At 40.0% G+C, this 23,508-nt stretch overlaps 1 protein-coding gene across 1 annotated transcript in view; it reads left to right on the top strand.

Annotated features, from left to right (window-relative positions):
- gtf3c3 (general transcription factor IIIC, polypeptide 3) overlaps positions 1 to 23,508 on the top strand; it is a 47,959-nt gene that overhangs the window by 18,522 nt on the left and 5,929 nt on the right. Inside the window, exons 8-14 of the mRNA XM_028571866.1 lie at positions 3,040 to 3,208; positions 11,118 to 11,218; positions 11,380 to 11,551; positions 18,123 to 18,325; positions 19,655 to 19,756; positions 19,969 to 20,101; positions 23,222 to 23,447. Of these exons, the coding sequence (XP_028427667.1) occupies positions 3,040 to 3,208; positions 11,118 to 11,218; positions 11,380 to 11,551; positions 18,123 to 18,325; positions 19,655 to 19,756; positions 19,969 to 20,101; positions 23,222 to 23,447 (1,106 nt within the window). The remainder of the gene's footprint in view (positions 1 to 3,039; positions 3,209 to 11,117; positions 11,219 to 11,379; positions 11,552 to 18,122; positions 18,326 to 19,654; positions 19,757 to 19,968; positions 20,102 to 23,221; positions 23,448 to 23,508) is intronic.

The following is a 23,508-nucleotide window of genomic DNA, read 5'->3' on the forward strand; positions in this document are numbered from 1 at the left end:
CTTGGATAACTAGTGAAAAGGGTTCAGATTTTGAAATTAAAGGATATGAAATGTGTTGTATTAACAGGGAAAACAAGAAAGTGGGTGGTGTGGCTTTGTATGTGGACCAGAAATTAAATTACAAGGTGGTGGAAAATATGTCAACAGTGGTGGATGATTTACTTGAATGTGTTACAATAGAAGTTTGTAGGGAAAAAAAGAAAAATGTTATTGTAAGTTGCATCTATAGATCACGAGGTTCTAATATTGATTCATTCAAGGACTGGATGGAGGTAAACATTACAAAAACAAATCAGAAAGTTATGTTCATCTGTGGTGATTTTAACATTGATTTGCTAAATCCTAATAAGCACAACATGACAGAGGATTTTATTAGTACAATGTATAGTCTGGGCTTTCTTCCCAAAATTACCAGACCCAGTAGGATTACTTCCCACAGTGCAACATTAATTGATAATATTTTTTCAAATGACATGGATAACAACACAGTGAGTGGACTATTAATAAATGACATCAGTGACCACTTACCAATTTTTACAGTTTACAACTGCAATTATACATCTAAAAAGGAGAATAAACCTCTATTCAGACGGGTCAGAATAGAAGAGTCAATGGTTGCACTGAAAGATGACAAGACAATGAAATAATATATCAGGAAAATGATATTGACAATGCATATGAAGAATTCCTAAGAATATTTAAATTATTATATAAGAATTGTCCGATAAAAAAATTGCAAAAACAAAAATACAATGATAGATTACAAAATGCCTGTAAAAAAAAGAATTCACTTCATAGGGAATTTATTAAACACAGAACTATAGAAGCAGAAAATAAATATAAGAAATATAAAAATAAGTTAATTAAGATTATGAGAATTTGTAAGAAAGAATACTATTGTAAATTATTAGATAATAATAAAAATAATATGAAGGGTATATGGAATATACTAAATAGTATTATAAGAAAGGGTACGAGTCAGTCTAATTATCCCCAGCATTTCTCTTGTAATGAAAAGAACATTAATAATATGGAGGACGTGGTCAATAACTTTAATCAATATTTTGCAACTACTAGATTCAGCAACTCCATGGCCTATTTCTTGCTTAAAATGTTTTCAGAAACACTATTTCTGTAAAATACGAGATCGTAGATTCCGAAAGAGCCTGCATTATGCTCGGGGAGAAGCCAGACCCACGTGACGCCTTCGTCCAATCAGCTACCGATTTTCATTTTTTAGGCGACAATACAGATTAGCGCTGCCTGCTGTTATGGAGACGTATTACGTCTCATGCATGCGTAGAACCTACGCTCAAGTCGGTGTCGCTTCGGTGTGTTCCGATTAGGGTTGTGTCACAATTGACAATGATATCGTACATTGTGACGGCTGACCGACATCACGATGGAGAGCCACCATCATGATGCCACGCCTTTCCTTTCTCCCCTCATTGGACTTAGTTTGTGCACGTACAGTGCATCAGTAAGTAAGTCTGATGTCCTGTGGGTACGGGACGATGTTATGTAGGATTTATGAATGTACGTTAGCAACAGTAGGCTAATTCACGAGGGTGCTATTTTATGTGTGAGCTAATATTGCACATCTGTTCATGTGCGCTGCAAGAGTTATGTTTCTGTTTATTGAATGCGTTATTCAGTCCAAATATAACCGAGAATGTAGTTTAATCTCAGTAATGATAGTATATTAGGTTATTACTGTCGCTCTGTTAAAGGCAAACGTTCCACTGTACTGTCGTTATGCAGATCACAGAGATCTGATTGAGTATAGACTTTACTGCACCGTAGTTAAGTGAAAGTGGGTCAAGTTGTAATTTACTGCCCCTACCAGCAGGCAGCAGCATAGCCATGTAATACTGTCTATTTACAGAGGGCATTTAAATGCACGTCTGATTGTTTCTATGTTAACTGTTAGCCCATAGTAGTAGAAAAAAATATTTATGTAAAGAGATATAGAAAAATAAAAACTGTGTGAAATTCGATGTTATGTCTGTCTGTCTGTCTGTCTGTCTGCTACATTTGTGAGTACCTTTTTAAATGGTTGATGAAGCCAAGTTTTCCTATTAATAGCAGGGGGATGGCCCGTAATGTAAGGGCCCTCTTGAAACTGATCTTAGGAGGAGCAGGAAATACTTCCCTAAGAATAATCACTTTTGATAAGATTCCAATTTGAGTGTATTATCCTTTTATATGGGATTTGCTCTAGAGCTGTATCCTGTGACGAAATAAACCTGCCCTTGTCCTAAAGGTTTTCTTAATTTTTTTCTTAAAGAGCTCAGATCTAAAGGTAACCTGGGCCTTTTTGTAAGCATCCTAGACAGCTTTTGTTTTATAACCTCTATGTAAAAATCAGTCTGACAAGATTTTGGCCTGTTTGCTTTTCAAAGTCTTGGTCTGTGTCACAGATATTACAAATATGTTGGCATTGTGTTTTTGTCTGTTGCCTTCGTACTGTGGTGTGGAGCTGGCCATCCTCACCCTTTTAGAATTTTAGAATACTCAATTCACAGTTTTATATTTCTGTTTGTGTTCAAAAATCATAAAACAACAAAACTGAACATGAGTGGTGTCCTGGAAACCCTTTTGCAATTATGTAAACACATAATGTAATTTGAAAACTGCTGCCCTGGTTAAAAAAAACAATGCAACTGAGTCAGCTGGTATTTTGTCTATAATGGAGTGGAATGGAAATTTCTAAGTGACCCCAAACTTTTGACCGGTAGTGTACATTTACTGAATTGTTAATTATTGATCAATTCTCCAACTATTTGACATGTTTGTTTTTAGCTCCCTCAGCTACAGTATGTGGTCTACCGGCTTCTGGCGTGCTGCTGACGCCTAATGTGCCATGTGTATGTGTACTCCGACAACATAGAATTAAAAAGATGGGCCCTATTTTCACTAAAGCATGATCCAGCTGTTTGAGTCAGTACTGGCCCGTTATCCGTATCGGATCGGTGCATCCCTACTGATGGGCATCACAGGTGAATTGACCTGATATACTTTCTGTGTGTGTTTTTCTAGGTGTTGGTCCAGTTTGCAGGTATAGTTTTGGTCACAGTTGAATCCAATTCAGAGTTTGCAGTACCAAGACAAGAAGAGAAAGTGGCAGAGAAGACTACTGCAGAACAAGAAAAGAAAAATGAAGAGTGCAAGTCAAAGACTGTAGAGGAAATGGCAGCGGAAGAGAACAGTGAGTAACTCTTTGGAAAAATGTAATTCAGTATGCAAATGTTTCCCGTTTCTTTGACCTTACGGTTACCTTTTCCCCATATCACATCCATACAGGGTTAGTAGTGTACAGCTGTTTAAACTAAAATGTGTGTGTGTATACAAAAACAAAGGAATTTGCCTTGCCGTTCCAATACTTTTGGAGGGGACTGTATATCCCTCGTATTATGTTAAGGGTCAATTTGACCCATTTGCGTTTTTGTGTTGACCAAAATACTGATTAACCTATCTTTTTCTTCATGAAATTGTATGACATTTCCTCATTTAGGGTCATGAACTTGTTCATAAAATCTGGACACACTGATGTGTAGTGGAATGTCTGTTCAGAGTTTGTATACAAAGATGATGTTGCGGGTCATTTTGACCCAGAGACTTTTAACACCCATTTAGAACAGTGTGTGTGTGTGTGTGTGTGTGTGTGTGTGTGTGTGTGTGTGTGTGTGTGTGTGTGTGTGTGTGTGTGTGTGTGTGTGTGTGTGTGTGTGTGTGTGTGTGTGTGTGTGTGTGTGTGTGTGTGTGTGTGTGTGTGTGTGTGTGTGTGTGTGTGTGTGTGTAAAGGAGGAGCTTTCTCATGCTTGTCCTCTTCTCTGTTGTAATGTAAGGTTTGCAACTGAAGAAGTTTTAGCACAGATTTTTGATGGTAATAGTGATAGGAAGAGGTTTCAGAGTCAGAGGATCTTTCAGAGACCGAGAACAATGCTATTGACAATCCGGATTGTGAATTTTCCTATGATGAAGAGGATTCAGGGGACCAGTCTGGTGTAGTATACATTAGCTGAAAACAATGGGCAGCAATCATCCTCAACATGGACAGCTAAAGATGGTAACATAAAAAGGTCAACATCACCACACTGACGCCAAGACAGACTGTCATCAAAATGACTCCAAGCCCCACAAGATTTTCTGCCACACTAGTTGATGATATTCAATCACCATTTCATCTCTTCACATCCCAACCAATAGAGAGTATCATAGTGGACATGACCAATTTGCAGGGGAGGTGTGTATTTCAAGAGAAATGGAAGCCACTGGTTCAGATTGACTTGCATGCATACATTGAAATCCTAGTCCTGCTGCGTCCGCCGCATCCACCCATGCTCTGCAGTGCTACGTAACACCCTGCTGTGATGTTCATACGCACAGAGTAGTCAGGATCCGGTATAGGAGACTACACTACTCAGTATGACAGGATGTGCCCTGCTATGACATGAACTTCCATGACTACCTCAAAGTCACTGTTCCATTATCTCTAATGTGACTATTATTTGCCACTGTTCATCACGCCCCCAACCAGCCCCGTCAGACACGCCTACCAAGAGTCTGGGTCTGCCGAGGTTTCTTCCTAAAAGAGAGTTTTTCCTCGCCACTGTCGCAACAGCCACTGATAATGCTTGCTCTTGGGGGAATTACTGTAATTGTTGGGGTTTTGGAATTTATAGAGTGTGGTCTAGACCTACTCTATCTGTAAAGTCTCCCGAGATAACTCTTGTTATGATTTGATACTATGAATAAAATTTAATTGAATAGTATTAGCTGGAGTGTACAAGTCAAAGGGAGAAGCAACTGCCAGTCTGTGGAATGACGAGAGTGGAAGGCCAATATTTCTAGCAACAATGTCTTTGGAGTCAATTCATACGAAATCTTGGGTGTTCCACAACACCAGAGCTGGTGGACATGAAAGAGACAAACTAGCTGAGATCAGAGATATATGGGATAAATGGGTCAACATTTTACCTGTCTTGTACAATCCTGGTCCCCATGTCACTGTAGATGAACACCTTGCTCCATTCAGGGGGCGCTGTCCCTTCTGACAGTACATGCCCAACAAGCCTGCCAAGTATGGCATCAAAATATGGGCATCCTAGGATGCCAAATCTAGCTAGGCATTGAATATGCAAGTGTATACCTGAAATATTTTCACTAAATAATTGGTAAAAACAGTTTTGGGGGAAAAAATGTTTGTGATGAGGAAAAAAAGTTAGTTTTGAGTGTATTTACACTGTACGGGTCATTTTGACCCATCAACCCATTTTTTTTCAACATAATACAAGGGATACAGGCTAACAAATAATAACAATAAACCCATTATTTATTACGTCCCCCTACAAGTTGTCTACAGGAACTACAACTTGCGCTACCCAACGCGAGTTGTAGTTCCAATGAGACGACCTGTAGGGCTAAAAGTTACATAGTGTTGCTTTAAACCTGTGTTTTCTTTAAAGGAACACGCTGACTTATTGGGAATTTAGCTTATTCACCGTAAACCCCAGAGTTAGACAAGTCGATACATACCCTTCTCATCTCCGTGCGTGCTGTAAGGCTGTCTGACGGCTCCAGCGGCAGCAGGCCAGCACAGAACATGCAGGTAAATGGTTCCAGAAATCCTACTGCTCCGAATAAGTGACAAAATAATGGCAACATGTTCCTATGTTGTGATTTGATTCATAGCGTGTACAAAAAACATTGTAACATGAGACACAGCCATCTTCTAACCATAAACAAACCGGGAACTATATTCTCAGAAGGTGAAGCTCTGCTACTTGGGTGGAGTGATTTGCTTTGCCCCGATTTGTTTGTGGTTAGAAGATGGCTGTGTCTTATGTTACGTTGTTTTTTGTACACTACCCTAGATCAATCATCCTAGTTGGGATGGGGTCTAAGAGACAGTTAGATGGTAAGATGTCTTAGATGAAGAAATCTTTAAAGTTGACTCGAGAGAAGCAGTCTAAATACGTCAATATGTCATGTCTTACAGCTGTTTCTAATGTTTGAAGAGCTATATAAATTCAATTCATTATTATTATTAGTGGGAATGCTGATTCAGCAGCATTCCAACTATTATTTGGTTCTTTATAAACGTTTTATTCCCTCTTCCATACGTTTTTTGGCTTTCCGTAACTTCTGCATACGTTCAGCTATTAAAACCATTCAACTTTTAAAATGTTCAGCTCTTTCAGCTAATGATGGGACTTCTTCAACTTTTTTTCTACTATTTATACTTTTTAAAATATTAAGCTTTTAACACTTTTATTTAAACATTGAAGTCAATGAGAGCATGCTTCAAATCCTTCAAATCCTCTTCTGCTTCAAAATGTATCTCATCCTACATTCTTTCACCTACTGTGCTCAGTGTTTTGATATCTTTTACAGTTTTTGTGAAAAAGCTGTTTAGTGATCATTTCAGGAAATGTTATTGATTAAACAGTGTGTATTGCGCTGGCTAGAGAGGATTATGTCACAGCTAGAGCACAGTAGTTAGTTCCTTCTCTATAAATTGCTTTCACGCCCAATACCTACCCACAATATCTACTTGTCATACACAGTTTCAAAACGTAGGTATTTTTGTCTACCTTCAGGCAATGTGCTCAGTTTTGTGATATGCCTTTTACTTTTGGCTTAGTGAGCTTCCAAATGACGAGTTCCACACCTTCCTCCATTGACTGCCCTGTTTAACATTCTCCATATTTCTGAGCGAAAGACAGAGAAAACCACTTCTTAAAATCGCTAATATGCCCACATGTTTAAGTTTATCTATATAAATGTTATACCGTTACGTTCACAAAGGCCTTCTGGTGCTCAGGATGACGTCATTTGACTGATAACAGTTATCGTTCTGGCAGTCTGAGCCTTTATTTGAGAGCTCGCTCTCAGTGTCTCTGAATAGCTGCAGCGTGCCACAGGAGACATTATTAAGAGCAGCTGCAATCGTTAACTGATCAAAGAGATCTCATCACAGACATCAAAGCATGTTTACAAGTAGCCATGACAACACTTTCACAGACGGTCAACTTGAATGGACCTTTCTCACAGCAGACATGTTGACTTGTCATAGTAGGAAAAGCACAGCTGAAATTGATAACCTTAATGATGGCTCAATTCTCATCAAGTGTCCCAGTAAGTTATTTCAGTGAGTCAGCGTGCACGATACCAGGGCCTCTCCTAAGTGGAATGCAGCCATCATTAATGGTTTAATACCAGGGCCTCTCCTAAGTGGAATGCAGCCAATCATTAATGGTTTAATACCAGGGCCTCTACTAAGTGGAATGCAGCCATCATTAATGGTTTTGAATACACCTGTGCTTTTCCTGCTATGACATGTCAACATGTCTGCCGTGAAAAAGGTCTATACTACAGATTTCTGCATTTTCATCTGTTTCTCACAGCATTTGTCATCTTCTCTCCTTCTCTTTGGCCCTTTTCTCCTCTCTTCTCCCTCTTCTCCTTCTCTCTTTCCTCTATTTCCTCTTGTTCAGCCACATTCTTTTCACACAATATATTTCACATCTCATCTTGGCTAGATTGATGCTTTTTCGTTCTATTCGGTGTATATGTCTGATAAAGTATTTCTTCTTTCAGCCTTTTCAGGCAATTCATTTCAACTTTCATCTTTGACAGTATTACAGTTCAGCTTCCAGCTTTTCTAACAATGTAGTTTAGCTCTTCACTTATTTAGGTAATGCAGTTTAGCTTCCATCCCTGACACTTTTTCAGCAGTGTGGTGCAATGCATTTGGGCTTTTTCATACAATTTGTTTCATATTTCTGCATATGTGAGTCATTATCAGTTAGAACATATACTGAGACCTCACAATGTTCTACATATTTTGTCATTTTTCAACTTTTAAAGCCAACAATTCAGTTTAGTGTCAACTTTTAACTTTTTAATGAAATTCATACTTATTAAAACTATTTCCACTTTTTCAACTACTCTCACTACTTCAACTTCTTCTTACGGATTTAAGCTATTCATCTAGTTTAGCTTTAGCAATTCAGCTATTGAGCATTCCCACGCATTTTCTGCAGGAAATGCATTTTCTAGTTATTATTAATAGAAGAGAAGCTCATGAAGTCGTCACTACTAAGAGTCATAGGAATACATGGCTCATTGGAGCTGTGACTCTGTCAACCTGTCAACAGGGCTGAAAAGAAACCTAGGTTGTTCTTATTTCCTCTATTAATGAGTTATTGGCTGCTCTGGCATTTCACAGTGCCTTCTTATACGTTTTAACACTGTATTGCCAGACTAAACAAGATTCCTACAGATTGGTGGAATGCCATTGACATTCAAGTTTACGTGAGGTTTGTTTTAATTTCTAGGTTTGGGAGTTATACCATGGAGCTAACTTCTTTTTATTTTATTTTAGAAGAGTCAAGTAACATTCACAGTGAGCCTGCAGCACTGTCTACAAGATGATTTGGAAGGGACTAAAGTTAACATAGAAGTCCTTTGCTATATTATAGGTCCCGTGACATGGTGCTCTTTGGATGCTTTTATGTAGACCTTAGTGGTCTCCTAATACTGTATCTGAAGTCTCTTTCCCGAAATTCAGCCTTGATGCAGAATTACAGCCACTAGAGCCAGTCCCACAATGAGCTTTCCTTAGTATGTGCCATTTCTTTGTCTGTAGCTATTGAGGAGGAGAGAGGGGGGGCAAGGTGGAGGGTGGCGGTGTGGCCTTGAGCAACTGCCACTTTGCTTGTTTGAAAGCCATGATGTCTCTCTTTCTCATGGGCAGGCCAAATTCTCTGGGTGGGCAAAGCAGAGAAAGGGGAGGTAACCTTGCTCCTTATGACTTCATAAGGAGCAAGGAGCAAGATTCCAGCTCAGCCCATATGAGCTTTCATTTTCTCAAAGGCAGAGCCGGATACCCAGTGCTTGGTTTACACATATCGCCATTTCTAGCCACTGGGGGACCATAGGCAGGCTGGGAATGCATATTAATGTTAAAAAAAACTCATAAAGTGAAATTTTCATGCCATGGGAACTTTAAGGCATGGCATTGAATTAAATGCAGACGGAATAAATTCTTTAAATTCAGCTACAGTATTATTCTAGAACATGGTCTAGGGCAGGGGTATTCAACTAAATTTTAAAAAGATCCAGTTAGAGAAAATGTTTTGAAGCAAAGGTCCGGAAGATCATAATGTCTAACAATTTAGTGTTCTATATATTTAAGTAGTCTAGTAGTTGTATCAACATCTGAATGTAATCAATAACTCAGTAATTCAGTACAATTCAAAAACTTGAAAATATTTATTGTCATGTAACATAGAACTGAACATATATGTACTGTATATATGTATATTGTTCTCTCATTAACTAAATAAAACTAGGGCTGCATTTAAGAGAAAATAATAGACATGCACCGATTACAACTTTCTAGGCCAATTTCTGATTTTCTTTGAGTTAGGCCAGCTGATACCGATTTTAGCCGATTCAGATTTCATTTTTTCCAACCACTTTACAGCACACACAAATATTTATTTTCTGTCTTTTCTTTAATAGAACATTTTGCACAGAACATAAAACATTTTTTGAACAGATAGCCTAATGGATCACTATAAAATAGAACTAAATTACTCCTGGTGTGGGAAATGCACACATCTAAAGTACAATGTTAGAACCATTTCCTTCTTTTTACATCTAATATCCAACTTAATATAATAAATATAGTCTTGCAGTATAAAGATATTTCTCAAAACACACACGCAGGCCTGTTTGAACATCAACAGTAACGTTACCTGAAAACATAAACATCACACAGATAATTTAACGTCACCACTCATTTTACACACAGTTTAGCAACAAAACTAAACGCTTACTACGGTTTTAATGTTGGTTTGGAGCGGTAGACTATGCATCCCCACTACCCTGGAAAGCGTTTTAAACAGTAACGTTAATACAGCGTGTCTACAGCATCTCTTGCAGCCGGACGTCAGAGGCAGAGGGACAGTCACCGCAGCGTTTGCTAATGTTGGCTTCTTGTCTCATCTGGGGTCTGATAAACAGTCAATTCATCAAAGTCAGGGTTCCCGACCTATTTTCTGATAAACTGTAACTGTCATATTTCAGGAGACCCGCGGTTTTCATGTTCCACTTATTCAGCCTCAGATGGGAGAGAGAGAGCGGCTGAGATCAGAGCAGACGACTTGTGTATAATTACGACTTTATAACATTTCATAAACAGCTGACTCATCTATCTCCCCCTTTCTCCATCTCACTCATCTATCTCTCCCTTTCTCCGTCTCACTCGTCTGTTTTGCTCCCTTGCTCCGTCTCATTCGTCTGTTTCGCTCCCTTTATCCGTCTCACTCGTATTTTCCTCAACTTTCTCCGGCACACTCGTCTGTACCTCTCCCTTTCTCCGTCTCATTTGTCTGTTTTCACTCCTTTTTGATTTCTACATGTATCGCTATCTTTTTAATCCAACTTTCTTTTCCTGTGTAACTTGCCTCTAACTCTCTCATCTGTCTGCACTGTAGAGTCCCAATGTTTACCCCCCGGAATGCGAAGACTTCATTGGCTGAGTGGTATCATGTGGGATGGCTTAACTCACATGCAATTGGTCTGTGCGTTTCCTCATCCACTAAACCACTACCGTAAAGAATACAAAAGCTGCGCATATTAAAATAGAAGCGCCCATCAGGTTTTAATTCATCATCTTTTGTTTTGGTCCGGGTCCGGATGGAACGGCTTCTAGGTCTGGATCTGGACCGCGGTCCGCCTGTTAGTGACCTATGGTCTAGGGTGTGGTTAAAACAGTGAGTGGGTTTATGAAGACTGACTCAAGCCAATCAGATCTAATAGTTAGGTAAATGCAATACTAATCTTCTCGTTATCGATGTCCACATGAATATTAAAACTATCTAAAATGTTTACTTTATCTGATTTAAGGAATAAACAAATGTGGTCTGAGTGATCGGATCTCAGTGCATCCTTAATGCATCTTGGGTGCACCTGTACTTAGAGCTGTCCACTTGTGAACGGATCATCCAAGACGCATGTTAATGCCAGGTCTGAACAAGTGCATTGTTGTTATTTTTTGTGCATTGTAATGCTGATTAAGGATGTCTGTATGTGTGTGTCTGCAGGTGGAATTAATGATGTACAGGTACCAGACAGTGTCCCAGTGGACCTGAAGGCCAAGCTAATTGTCTGCCTCATACACCTGCATGTCTACATGCCCCTGGAGGTAAACAGAACTTGCATGATTTTCCTAGTTAAACAGATACATCATTGATGAAATCTAACTTAAGCTAAAAAATATTGATTGATGATCAGTTTTAACTTTTTGGAAACTAAAAATGGCTATAAACATCTGTCTACATCACTCTGTACCCACCCCCCTCACAGGGACTAGTGTCATCGCTGATGGAGCAGAATCCAGAGGAGATTGGTGACTTGTACCTGGATGTAGGTGAAGCCTATCTGGAGAAGGGCGAGTACATGTCTGCTCTGACTCTGCTATCTGCCCTCGTCATATCCGAGAAGTACAACCTAGCTGTCGTCTGGCTCCGACATGCAGGTGGGACCAACAGAAATCAAAAGTTTAATTTATTTAAATCTATCTATAATTCTGGATATCTGCAGCAGGGGGTGGGAAGTTACTACATCGCTACAAGGCTCATTGATTGCGGTTCACCGGCTACCTGTGTCATGCCAAAAACTGATCACCTGCCTAAAACTGATTGCTGTCTACCCCAAACACAAGTTAGATGAACGACCTGGCTCTTGGCCTCTCCAGCATGTTGTTTTGTTGCCGGCTGCGCGTGCTGCAGCAATTGTTTCAGCGTCTACGCAAGTAAAGCAAATGTGGCAAGCCAGGTAGGTAATCACATACAAGTAAGGCCACGGCGGATACAAAATAAAATGAATTTCAAAATAAAAAATCCAGGTTTATGCTGCTGTTGGCTCTCTTGACTTCTCAGCTGTGTCTAGAGCGAGACAGGTGATCAGACACACCGAGAGAGAGACACACACACCCACATGGGGGGAAAAAAACAAACTAGTGGTTAACCGTTCATCTCCATGCATATACAGACTACCTTTAACAATTCTCTACTATAAACAAACTTCTTAACCCCCCCTGACCACAGGGGACAGCAGAGAGAAATGAGAGAGTGACTGAGAGGGTGGAGGGGGGTAGGCAGGTGTTGTGGTTGAAAAAGCAGGGGAGGTGGTCAGGTTGTTGTAAATGGTGTAATAGGCGCCGATTACACTGTTTTGTGCAAATTGTCAAAAGTTGTTTGCATTTCAAAACCTTAGGAAATGGACAACGGCCGACACGAACACACGCACCTATTAACTCGATAATAAAGCCGTAAAGTAGGCTTTCAACTCAGGACAGCGGCACTTCTCACAAATACAGGTAGGATTGGAGATGAGAAGTTTAACTGACACGTAACCGCGATCAACTTCGTGGGAAATTAAGAATCAATGCCACCGACATAACCAATCACACTATGACAGATTCTCCACGTAGCACCAACTGCAATGTTTAATTGCACGGTATCCGCGCCTATGAATGGTGTTGATTTTGGATTGAAAAAGTGGGAGAAAAGAGTTACATTTGTCTACTGTGAAGGTTGTAGAAACTTTGTCAGGTGGGTTAAGAAGTTTGTTTATTGTAGAACACCAGGGGAGCACATGAAAGCGAAAACCAAAACTTAACGCTAGGAGATAAACATCAGTAAATATTGAGAAGTGTGAGCTGCAAGGTTTGTGATATATTCCCATTGCAAATATCCCATTAACATTGATTAACAGGGTAAAACTCTTATACGTTGATTATAGCACCCACTAATAGCCGATCTTTGCCAAATTTGGTACAAATCCTCAGAGCGGCATGCCGAACGAGCAACACGTCTACTTTTCTATATATTTGGAGTCATCCAGTGCAAAAATAAACATATTTAGGGCCCAAGTGGCGAAGGCCCTATTGAAACTGAAGGAATTATTATTTTCTGCAAATGAATTGCCTTTTTGAGGGGGCTTAACATATTCGTTATATATCATATTACGTATTTTAAGGGTTTGGGGAATAGGCGTCCAAAAATGGCTCGCTAGCGCCCCCTACAAACCTTAAAAAATGTAGTCCCTGCAGTGCGTTTAACGTTCATCCGATCAACTTCAAATTTGGTCTGTGTCATCTTAAGAAGTGAAAGATGTGAAAAAGTTGTTAAAAGAAAAACTTTTTGTAATAGGGCGTGGCCGTGGCGGGGCAGCCATTTTGTGCGTTTCGCCGCCGAAACAGGAAGTGGATGTAACTCGAGTGTACATTGTCCAACTGGCTCGAAACTTTTCAGGATTCATAAGATTCCAACCCTGAGGACAATTAAAGGCCGATATTTACTTAAAGTCATAGCGCCCCCTAGTGGCAACAGGAAGTAGGCCTAAAAGTCAAGTTGCTATACTTTAACGAACTCCTCCTAGAGATTTCATCCGATGGACTTCAAACTTGGTCTGTATCATCTCAACACCTTAAACATGGAAAGTTATTAAAAAAAAAAACTTTTCGTCAGACGGTGTGGGCGTGGCGTGGTGGCCATTTTGAATGTTTAGCAATGATCAAAGAAGTTGTTGTAACTTGAGTGTACGTTGTCGTATCTACCCGAAATTTCTCATGATTGACAAGGGTCCAAGGCTGAGGACACCTACAGGCCAAAATTCACTTTTTGTCATAGCACCCCCCGCTGGCAACAGGAAATCTGCCTTATATGACAAACATCATCCGATTTACATGAAACTCAATGTGATACTGAGCCGCCCCCTATAATATGACCACACCCACTTACTCAGTCCATGCCCCCTTTCATAACTTTTGAACTTTTTAAAGGAACACGCCGACTTATTGGGAATTTAGCTTATTCACCGTAACCCCCAGAGTTAGACGAATCGATACATACCCATCTCATCTCCGTGTGTGCTGTAATGCTGTCTGACGGCTCCAGCGGCATCAGGCCAGCACAGAACATCAGGTGAATGGTTCCAGCAATCCTACTGCTCCGAATAAGTGACAAAATAACGCCAACATGTTCCTATTTACATGTTGTGATTTATAGAGTCACAGCGTGTACAAAAAACAAAGTAACATGAGACACAGCAGTCTTCTAACTGTAAACAAACTGGGAACATGTAAATAGGAACATGTTGGCGTTATTTTGTCACTTTTGTCACAATTTGGTGCAGTAGGCTAGTTGGAACCAGTTACCTGCAGGATCTGTGCTGGGCTAAGCTAATGCTGGAACCGTCAGGCAGCGTTACAGCACACACGGAGATGAGAAGGGTATGTATCGACTTGTCTTACTCTGGGGGTTACGGTGAATAAGCTAAATTCCCAATAAGTCGGCGTGTTCCTTTAAGGTAGAGTCTTGTGTGAGTTTTCATTGGTGACTATTTGTAGTGTCTTTTTCATACATTTCATAAATTTAAAATTCAACATTTTAAATGTATGTATGGTATAATGCAGTAAGGGAAGGGGGCTTTCGCATCTGACTAACTTAACAACAGGCATAACCGTATGTTTTTCCCAAGGAGCATGTTTTGCTCCTCAGTTGAAAAATGTAGGAGTAACTTACATAAGGTAACTGCTATTACTGTTGTAGCTAATTTGTACAATAATACAATAGTGTTATGAATACAAACCATTATGAAGTGTAATGTTTTCTGTTTTGAAATATTGATGAATAAATTGTCTGTGATGTAGGGTAACAGACTGCCCCTATAGTTCGGCATGCATGTGAACCGCAGATTGTTGCAAATGTAACCATCATAGTGTGAAATAAAGTTTAACTGATGCTGTTACGTGAACGGGCCTCAGCAGAGAGGCGGCGCGAGACGACGTCTGGGACGTTCAGGGAGTCAGGGCAATGCAGTTTCATGTGTAGGCTACTCCCATATGGCTCGCACCAGTTGTTAAAATGAACTGTACTAAAACACGGGAGAAAGTATTTACCGCGGCATACGAGACGTTTTTAATTTTACAGGTTATGAAACTGTCTCAATTTAATACTTATAGACTGCACACACAGCAGTTGGAGCTCCAGCGGGTGGAGAGCTCTGCGTCCGTCAGCAGCGGTTTCTCGCTGCGCCACCGGTCCCCAGAGCAGCATGGTACAGTGGTACCGGTACAGTCTGACTCTGCAAACGTTGGTAGCTGAAAATCAGACATTTTGGCGCTTGTGATATTCCTCTGGTGCTGGCTAAAACCTCTTTAGGGGGCGCCTAATCTTTCTCTATGCAGTAAAAACCCTGAATAAATACCGGTAATAACTTCATAATTGTAACCATTAAACTCTGGATTGACTCTAGCAGTCTTCTCTGCAGGGTGTATTCTTTTTTCCACCCATAATTTCAGCACGGTAGTCGTGGTCAAAGTAAACTCTTCTCATTGAGATTTACCTCTTTCTTTCTCCATGCGGTGTTCGGTACCAGTTCTTTTGTTCTGTAGGCGAGGAAGGTTGCGATCATAAATCTCGGGGGAGCTTGTGGTGGGGGTCTCAGTCTGAGTGATCGATGGCAGCGTTGTATTTTTTTTATCCCCTAAATAAAATCCTCCAGAAATTATATAATACCCGGAAGTCCTACGGTTTAGGTTTTACTATTGGCTCTAACATGTCTGAAATTAGCTAAATCTCCCTAAATTGAACTCACCCTCAACGGGGCAGGGGTTATTTCATTGGTCAACTCTACACCTGGCATTCTATTGGTTGGGGGATTTTGACAGGGTTGTAACACAAAAAAATGCAGTGCAGGAGAAATCCAAGAGAAGATTTCTAAGCACACAGAAGCATCCTGAGTGCGAGGAGAAGGGCTTAAGCTGAGAGCAGGATATCTGTCCAAGCAATAACATTTCTGGGTCCAAACAAAAAGTTTAGTGTGAGAGCAAGATTTTGAGCAAAATGATGACAAAATCTAAACGTGAAATTAATGAAAAATGCTTTCAAATTGAAAGAACGCACTCTTGAATAAAGATAGGAATAGAACTACATATACAATGTTTTCCTCTGAAGTACAAGTACACAGTAAGGCAGTAGTATACAGTTAGTTGCATATTAAGTGCTTTGGGGTCCCTCTGGAAGTTATTTTGGAGTACAATGGTTTTGGAGAAAGCTACAAGCAGCAATACAGGAGGCCAAGCAATCAGCCCATTCCAAACAGGCATGTTTTGAACGGGCCACTAGTATCTTAAATTGAAGATTGAGTAAACATGCAGGGTAGAGCTGAGCGATAGGGAGAAAATCGGATATCACGATATTCTTGACCAAATACCTCTATCGATATTGTGTCGATATTCTAGGGTTGACAATTGGTGCTTTAACAAAATATCTTCACACTTAGATTTTAGATAAATAATCATCAGTAATGTGGATATAATGTCTCAGTGGGGAAAAGGCAAATAATAGAACAGCTAGAACAGTCTGGTAAGTTCAGAAAAGTTCATCACTTTACTGTAAACAGCCTTTAAAACCAGTAAAAGACATTTGTGTCATATCACGATATTACGATATCCAAAATCTAAGACGATATCTAGTCTCCTATCACGATATCGATACAATATCGATATATTGCCCAGCCCTAATGCAGGGTGCTTTAATATTCAAACAAACTTTGTTCTCACTTTTTGTGATACTGCAGCTTTTGTGCATATTTCTTTCCTTTTTTATTAAGAGGATAAAGACTTTAAACTTCTGGGCGCCATGGCAGTGGTTGACTGAAATTTGAAAAAAAAAGCCGCTGATTAGAGAATGTTAATACTTACCATAATCCTGCCCAGACAGATTTGAGAGTTCAATTCTGTTCAATTTTATTTATAGTATAAAATCATAACAAGAGTTATCATGAGACATTTTACAGAGTAGCATTTAGTAGAGTAGGGCTAGACCACACTTCCCCCAAAAGGAAGCATTTAGTGAAACAGTGGCGAGGAAAAACTTTGTTTTAGGCAGAAACCTCGAGTGGTGAGGAAAAACTTCCTTTTAGGCAGAAACCTCGGACAGACCCAGGCTATTGGTGGGCAGCTATCTGCCACAACCGGTTAGGACACAGATATATAGACATAGAGAAATATGATTCATAATAATTATAGAAGTTGGTATGATGAACAGTGGCAATTATAGTAAAAATAAGATAATAGAACTATGACTAGAAATAATAGTTGTAGCAGTTCAGGGCATAGCAGTGCGTAGTAGGGTGTAGCGGTGCATCAAGCAGGACCATGGCCGCAGCTGCAATCATGATTTAGGTGCCATCCCAATCCAAGGAAAACTCTGAGGTGAGGAAACATAAGGATTCCGGGGAATAAGCTTCCTAGAGCTAAGTTAGTAACTAGCATTACTGGGACATGAATGCACATAGATGGAAAGAGAGAGGAGAGTGGAACTCTGTGTCAAATAAAGTCCCCTGGCAGTTTAGTACTATAACAGCATAACTAAGAGCTGGTTCAAGGTAAACCTGAGCCAGCCACAAGGGTTCGTAGATTAATCCGACCACTATAAAGAGAAGCAGAGAAAAGGATGGATGCCGTGTCTACGGCTGTACACCTCTACCTCTACCAAAAGAGTTAAACGTTTTTGGTAGAAGAGAAGTGTATTTCCGGAATCATCCATCAAAAAGGTAGCCTGGCTCCGCCCTCCTACGTACTTCCGCTCAATTTTCATTTTTCCTTCAGTACTCTGTCTGGGTTTGCGGTATATCCAAGGGTTTTCTCTGGTCAAATTTTTACCGGTCCAATCAGCGAACAGAGGGAGTGGCTGAGAACAATGACATTGAGGTCGTGCGCTAGTTTGAGTTGTTGGTGGCCATGATGTTGTGGCCCTCCTCGCCACGGGGTTTGGGAAAAGTTAGATTTTCCAGCTCGCTCCGTTAGTGGTGAAAGCGTTGGCTAAGACGAACGCTATTGATGCTAAGCCAACGTCACGACCAAACGATTGGTTATGGCAGATCCAGAGTGACTCTGGGCAGATCCAATATTTTTAAACTTCAACAGAATACCCGCCTTCAAGGAAGTTAACACTTAATGTGGCCAGACATTTGGTTCTGATTAGAGGAAATGAAAACACTGTTATGTACACACCTTCATCTTTTCTAACATGCAGAGTGTCTAAAGGCGCTGGGCCACATGGAGGCAGCAGCAGAGAGCTACACTAAGGTGGTGGAGATGGCTCCGCAGCACCTGGAGGCTCGGCTCTCCCTGGCCACCCTGCAGCAGCAGCTGGGCCGGCCGGAGTGTGCACTTAAGGCCCTGGAGTCCATGTATGACAGCGACACACTGGCACAGGACTCATCAGCTGCACAAAAGGCAAGAGCATGTGTGTTTTTGTATGGGTTAATAGGAGTCAAACATTTTCAGGTATCTTGTTCTTAAAGGAGAACTTTTACGTTAATCTTGATCGCTATACCTATGCAAGTAAAAACGAGCCGAACCGGTGGTAGCAACACGGAGCTGCTGCAGCTAATGCCGAGAGCTCCCACTTTGCTAAAACGGCAGTTTTGGGGGCATAAGATAAAGAGTGCCTTTGTGCCAACCTACCACCGATTCGGCTCGTTTTTATTTTGCTATGGACAGTAGTCACATAGGTATAGCGATCAAGATTAACGTAAAAATTGCCCGGAGTTCTCCTTTAAGAGGCCGTAGATATTGCATTTCATCAGTTTTACATTATTTCCTCTGGTCATGGAATTCCTGGAATATCGATATTTTAGGGGTGTTGTGACTGAAAATGATTTATTTTGGTCACTCACTTTTTTCACTCAACAATCATACTTGTAGACATACTTATGGAAGCCCATTTCTGGCAAGAAAAAAATATATAAAAAGATAAAAACTTGGCCATGATAAAAATAAGAAGTCTAATGGTAAACCCAAATTATAAGATATTAATAAAAAATAGTAAGCCCACATTTGCCAAATCTAATATACTAAATGTATCCCGTCAGAATTTTGACGTATCAGTTTTTTTTTGCCTCGGCTTTTTGGGTTGACTGTCTTTCGGTCCCTCCCATTCTCGTGAACGTGATATTTCTTCAAATTTGGCACAAAGGTCCACTTGGACTCAAGAATAAACTGATTGGATTGTGCTGTCCCATTCTTGTAAACGTGATATCCTAGAAAACATTTAATTTCCCTCTAAATAATGATTTTCTTCTTCTTCTATAAACGCCTTGATGGAATTTCTTCAAATTTGGCATAATCGTCCACTTGGACTCAAGGATGAACTGATTACATTTTGGTGGCCGAAGGTCAAGGTCACTGTGACCTCACTAAACAAATTTTTGGCCATAAATCCACATAATGAAAACCACTCAAGAATGCATGAACTAATTATGACATTTTACCAAAAAGTGTAGGATAAAATTATGAAGTTATGACATTTTATACCCAAAAGGTCAATTGTGTCTATTGTGACAACATCATGTTCTGCAAAAAATGTTTCTGCCATTATTCAAGGCCATGACTAGATTTTCTAGAGTTTCTAGATTCTGGTTTTATTTTTATCATGCATAACTTTACATTCATGTTTTGAACAATTAAAACCTGAGTGTATGGATTTTAAAAGAGGGCCAGGATAATTTATTTGTCTGTATGCATGTATGTATACTAATATCTCTCTATATGCTTTGGTTTTAGGAATTAAAGCTTCTGCTGCATCGTTCCACACTGCTGAAGACTCAGGGACAAACACAGGACTACCTGGATGCTATGATCACCATGATCTCCATGCTACTTAAGGTAACACACCCACAAGCACTGTGGACAATTTATCCAGGAAGATTATTTTTAATTGGTCAAAGCTAATGTGGAATCATGTGTACAAAAAATTTGAAATTTACACAATGCTAGTAAATACTGGCCATGGATTATATGAGATCATATACTGTACGTAGGGTCTTTAGTAAAATGAAACACTTAAGAGGTTAATTCTGTTTTATTCTGTGTCCTAGGTGGCCATGCAGCGAGCTAAGGTGTGTGTGCGTTCTGTAACCGTGTCAGGTGAGAATCATCTGAGACTGGGGAAGGCCAAAGACATGCTGCCAGAGATTGCTGACCATGAAGCTGCCTATCTGGACAACACTGGTGTGTGTGTCTGTCTGTCTGTCTGTCTGTACGTACAACCAAAACAATAAATCCTATGTACTTCAACATACACTCCTTTTATTATAAACATTTGAACATTACAAAAAAAACAAAGTGGCATGTAGGTTTTCAAGTAATAAATAAATAAATAAAAAAAACAAACTATTAACATTACAAAAAAGAACAGTGACATATAGCCTTCAAGTATTTAAAACAAACTAGCAGACGACAAGCAAGCATTTGGTGCAACAGTAGCGAAGAACAATGTCCTTTTTACAGGCATAAACCTCGGACAGACCCTGACTGGATTGTGGTTGGAACACAGAGACAGTACAGATATAGAGAAATATGATTCATAATAATTATAGCAGTTGGTATGATGAACAGTGGTAATTATGGTAACAATAAAGATAATAGAACTATGACTAGAAATAATATTAGTAGCAGTGCAGGGTGTAACAGGGTGTTGAGCAGGACCACGGTAGCAGCTGCAACCACGATTTAGGTGCCACCCCAATCCAAGGAAATCTGCAAGGCGAGAAAACATAAGGACTCTGGGGAATAAGCTCCCCAGCGCTGCTGGTTAGTCGACAAAGCATTCCAGGATGGGAGATAAACTCAAAACAAAAACAAAAGTTGAATAATACACAATATATCATGAGACCTTTCTAAAAACTAATTGTTTTCTAAAAAGAATGCACGTCACATGTTAGTTGCGAAGAAGTTCATAACGTATTTTCTGCTTCCGGTCTGTTTTGCTGTCAGTGGTACCATTTAAACAGCAAATATTTAGGTGAATCATTGCTTTAAAAAAAAAATATATATATATATATATACACACACACACACACACAAACACACAGTGGGGAGAACAAGTATTTGATACACTGCCGATTTTGCAGGTTTTCATACTTACAAAGCATGTAGAGTTCTGTAATTTTTTATCATAGGTACACTTCAGCTGTGAGATGAATCTAAAACAAAATCCAGAAAATCACATTGTATGATTTTTAAATAATTAATGTGCATTTTATTGCATGACATAAGTATTTGGGTTAGCCGCAATCTGTACACATAGGATTGAAGGGATAGTTGCAGCTAACGAAACCCTTACAGTTCACAAATATTCATTAACTTGAAATCGGACACCGTTGTTAGCTTTATAAAACATTTAGTTAGATGTTGTATAAGTGGCGTAACAAAATTCAAACTGTAGATATACTCGAATTACGACCAAAATTGAAGCTAACTAGCCACAATCTGTACACATAGGATTGAAGGGACAGTCGCAGCTAACAAAACCCTTACATTTCACAAATATTCATTAACTTGAAATCGGACACCGTTGTTAGCTTTATAAGACATTTAGGTATGTTGTATAGCTAAGTGGCGTGACATGTGTGTAACATGTGGTAAGAGATTGCTGGTGTAACAAGCTCGCTGACCGCGCTCTCACCATCACACAACGAGCCATTTAGCTAGCAGGAAGAGAGGAGTTGCAGGCCCTAGAGCTCTGTCAGGGCAGCGGCGTTTGGTAGCTAGTCCATTAGCCCAAACGGTGACTTTGCGGGGGTATGAGGTGCTGTGGGCTGCAGGCCGGGGTCTGTGGAGGAAGGCAGGCCGGACGGCGAGGCAGCAGCACAGGCAGCACCGGCCGCTGAACTCCGACACACTGTTTAACCAAATTTGCAATTAGCCATCCATTTTCGTAAAACGGCCCATATTTGAGCTTTATATAGTTGATTTCTTGCATAAAAAAGTCTCAGAAGTGAATTTGGTAACGAAACATTGCAATTTCTGGAATATGAGATTCTGTCGCATCTCTAATGTGTGTGTATTGGGGATTTGCTCAACCAATCAGCGCGCGTATCTACGCGTGTGTACGCGGATAAGGCTCAACCAACCAGTGCGCAGCTCATCTAAATATTCATGACCATACCATATTTGGAAGAAAAGCTCTTGTTACAAATAGGGCCAAAACACAGTGATGCATAAGGGCCAATAAAATATCAACCAGGCCATTTTCAGCCCAACTAATGTTACATACCCCATTAGGAGACCATAAGGAACAGTGTGAAATTATTATTGTTATTATTATTATTGAAAGCGCGTTGAACATGCATAATGTTTTCATCGGCTCACTTGATTAATGAATGCTGGGGGGCTGGCCCCATGCTCACCAAATGAACAATGCTAGAAGTAGCAGACTACTGACCTTAGGTAGATCGCCCGTAGGAAGATATTTGGAATGTATTCGACAGCGCTACCTTGTTATATGTAATACAACTAGCAACAGTGTTAGTTACAAAGAATATACATATTAAATTCTATATTATTAGTTACTTTGAATTATTGATCATGTCAACTGCTCCACAGGGCCATCCGGCCCCTAATGTAAAGATGTCACTGGTAAATTGGCCATAATGGTTTTGACCAATCATCATTACATTTGATATACGTACCACAAAACCTGATGGACAGAATTTCAACATAATTAATACACATGGTCTCGGGGCGAAAAATTAACCAGGATCTGAAGTGTCATATTGATTGGTGTATGTGGGCGTGGCCTATTTAGCATTTATAAAGACCGAAATCCGTTCAATGTTGCCTGCGGATTTGAGTTTTGGCAATTGAGCTGCTTCCTAATGCAGCTATTGCTTAGGTGGTAAAGCGTTTGCCTAACAATCAGAAGGTTGGCGACTCAATCCCAGGCCCTGCAGTCTGATCTCAAAGTGTATGAATGTGAGTGAAAGGGGCCTGTAATGAGTAAAAGTGCATTGATTAGTCCTTAAGACTAGAAAATGTACATCTTTCTGTGGACCAAGAAAGGGTTCGAACCCTTGAATTTCAGCTTATGGCTATATTTCTTCTTTTAGTGCTGCCTTTTATATTCAATTCAATTTCCAATTAGTTAAATAAAATAATGTTGGAAATGATTTCCTTTCATTTGTTTTAAATTCAACAAGCAATTTCTTGTATTTTAGCAGAATACTGAAAGCAACAGAAATGCAGAACGAAATTAAACAATGTTATCGCATATTTTCCTCATATTGTGCAGCCCTAATTACAATTCATATGGATGCTATACTAATGGCATAATCTCATCCCTGTGCCCAGGTAAAACCAACGTTCTGTCAAAAGAAGACTGGTGGCAGCTGTTGGTGAGCTGTGTGCTGACACTATGTGAGGTGCGACGCTATGAGGAGGCCGAGCTCCTAGTAGAGTCCGCCATGGAGTTCTTCTCCTTCTACGACAACAAGCCCAAGAGGAAGGAGATGGAGTTCTTCGGCCTGTCCGCCACCATCCTCGACCACAACTACTACAAGGCCTACAATTACATTAGGTAGACTTATGTATAGTCTCGCTTTGCCAGACCTTCCTTCACATCACTGCGGAGGAGGGTC

Source organism: Perca flavescens, chromosome 24, assembly GCF_004354835.1.
Source record: "Perca flavescens isolate YP-PL-M2 chromosome 24, PFLA_1.0, whole genome shotgun sequence".
Lineage (NCBI taxonomy): Eukaryota > Metazoa > Chordata > Actinopteri > Perciformes > Percidae > Perca > Perca flavescens.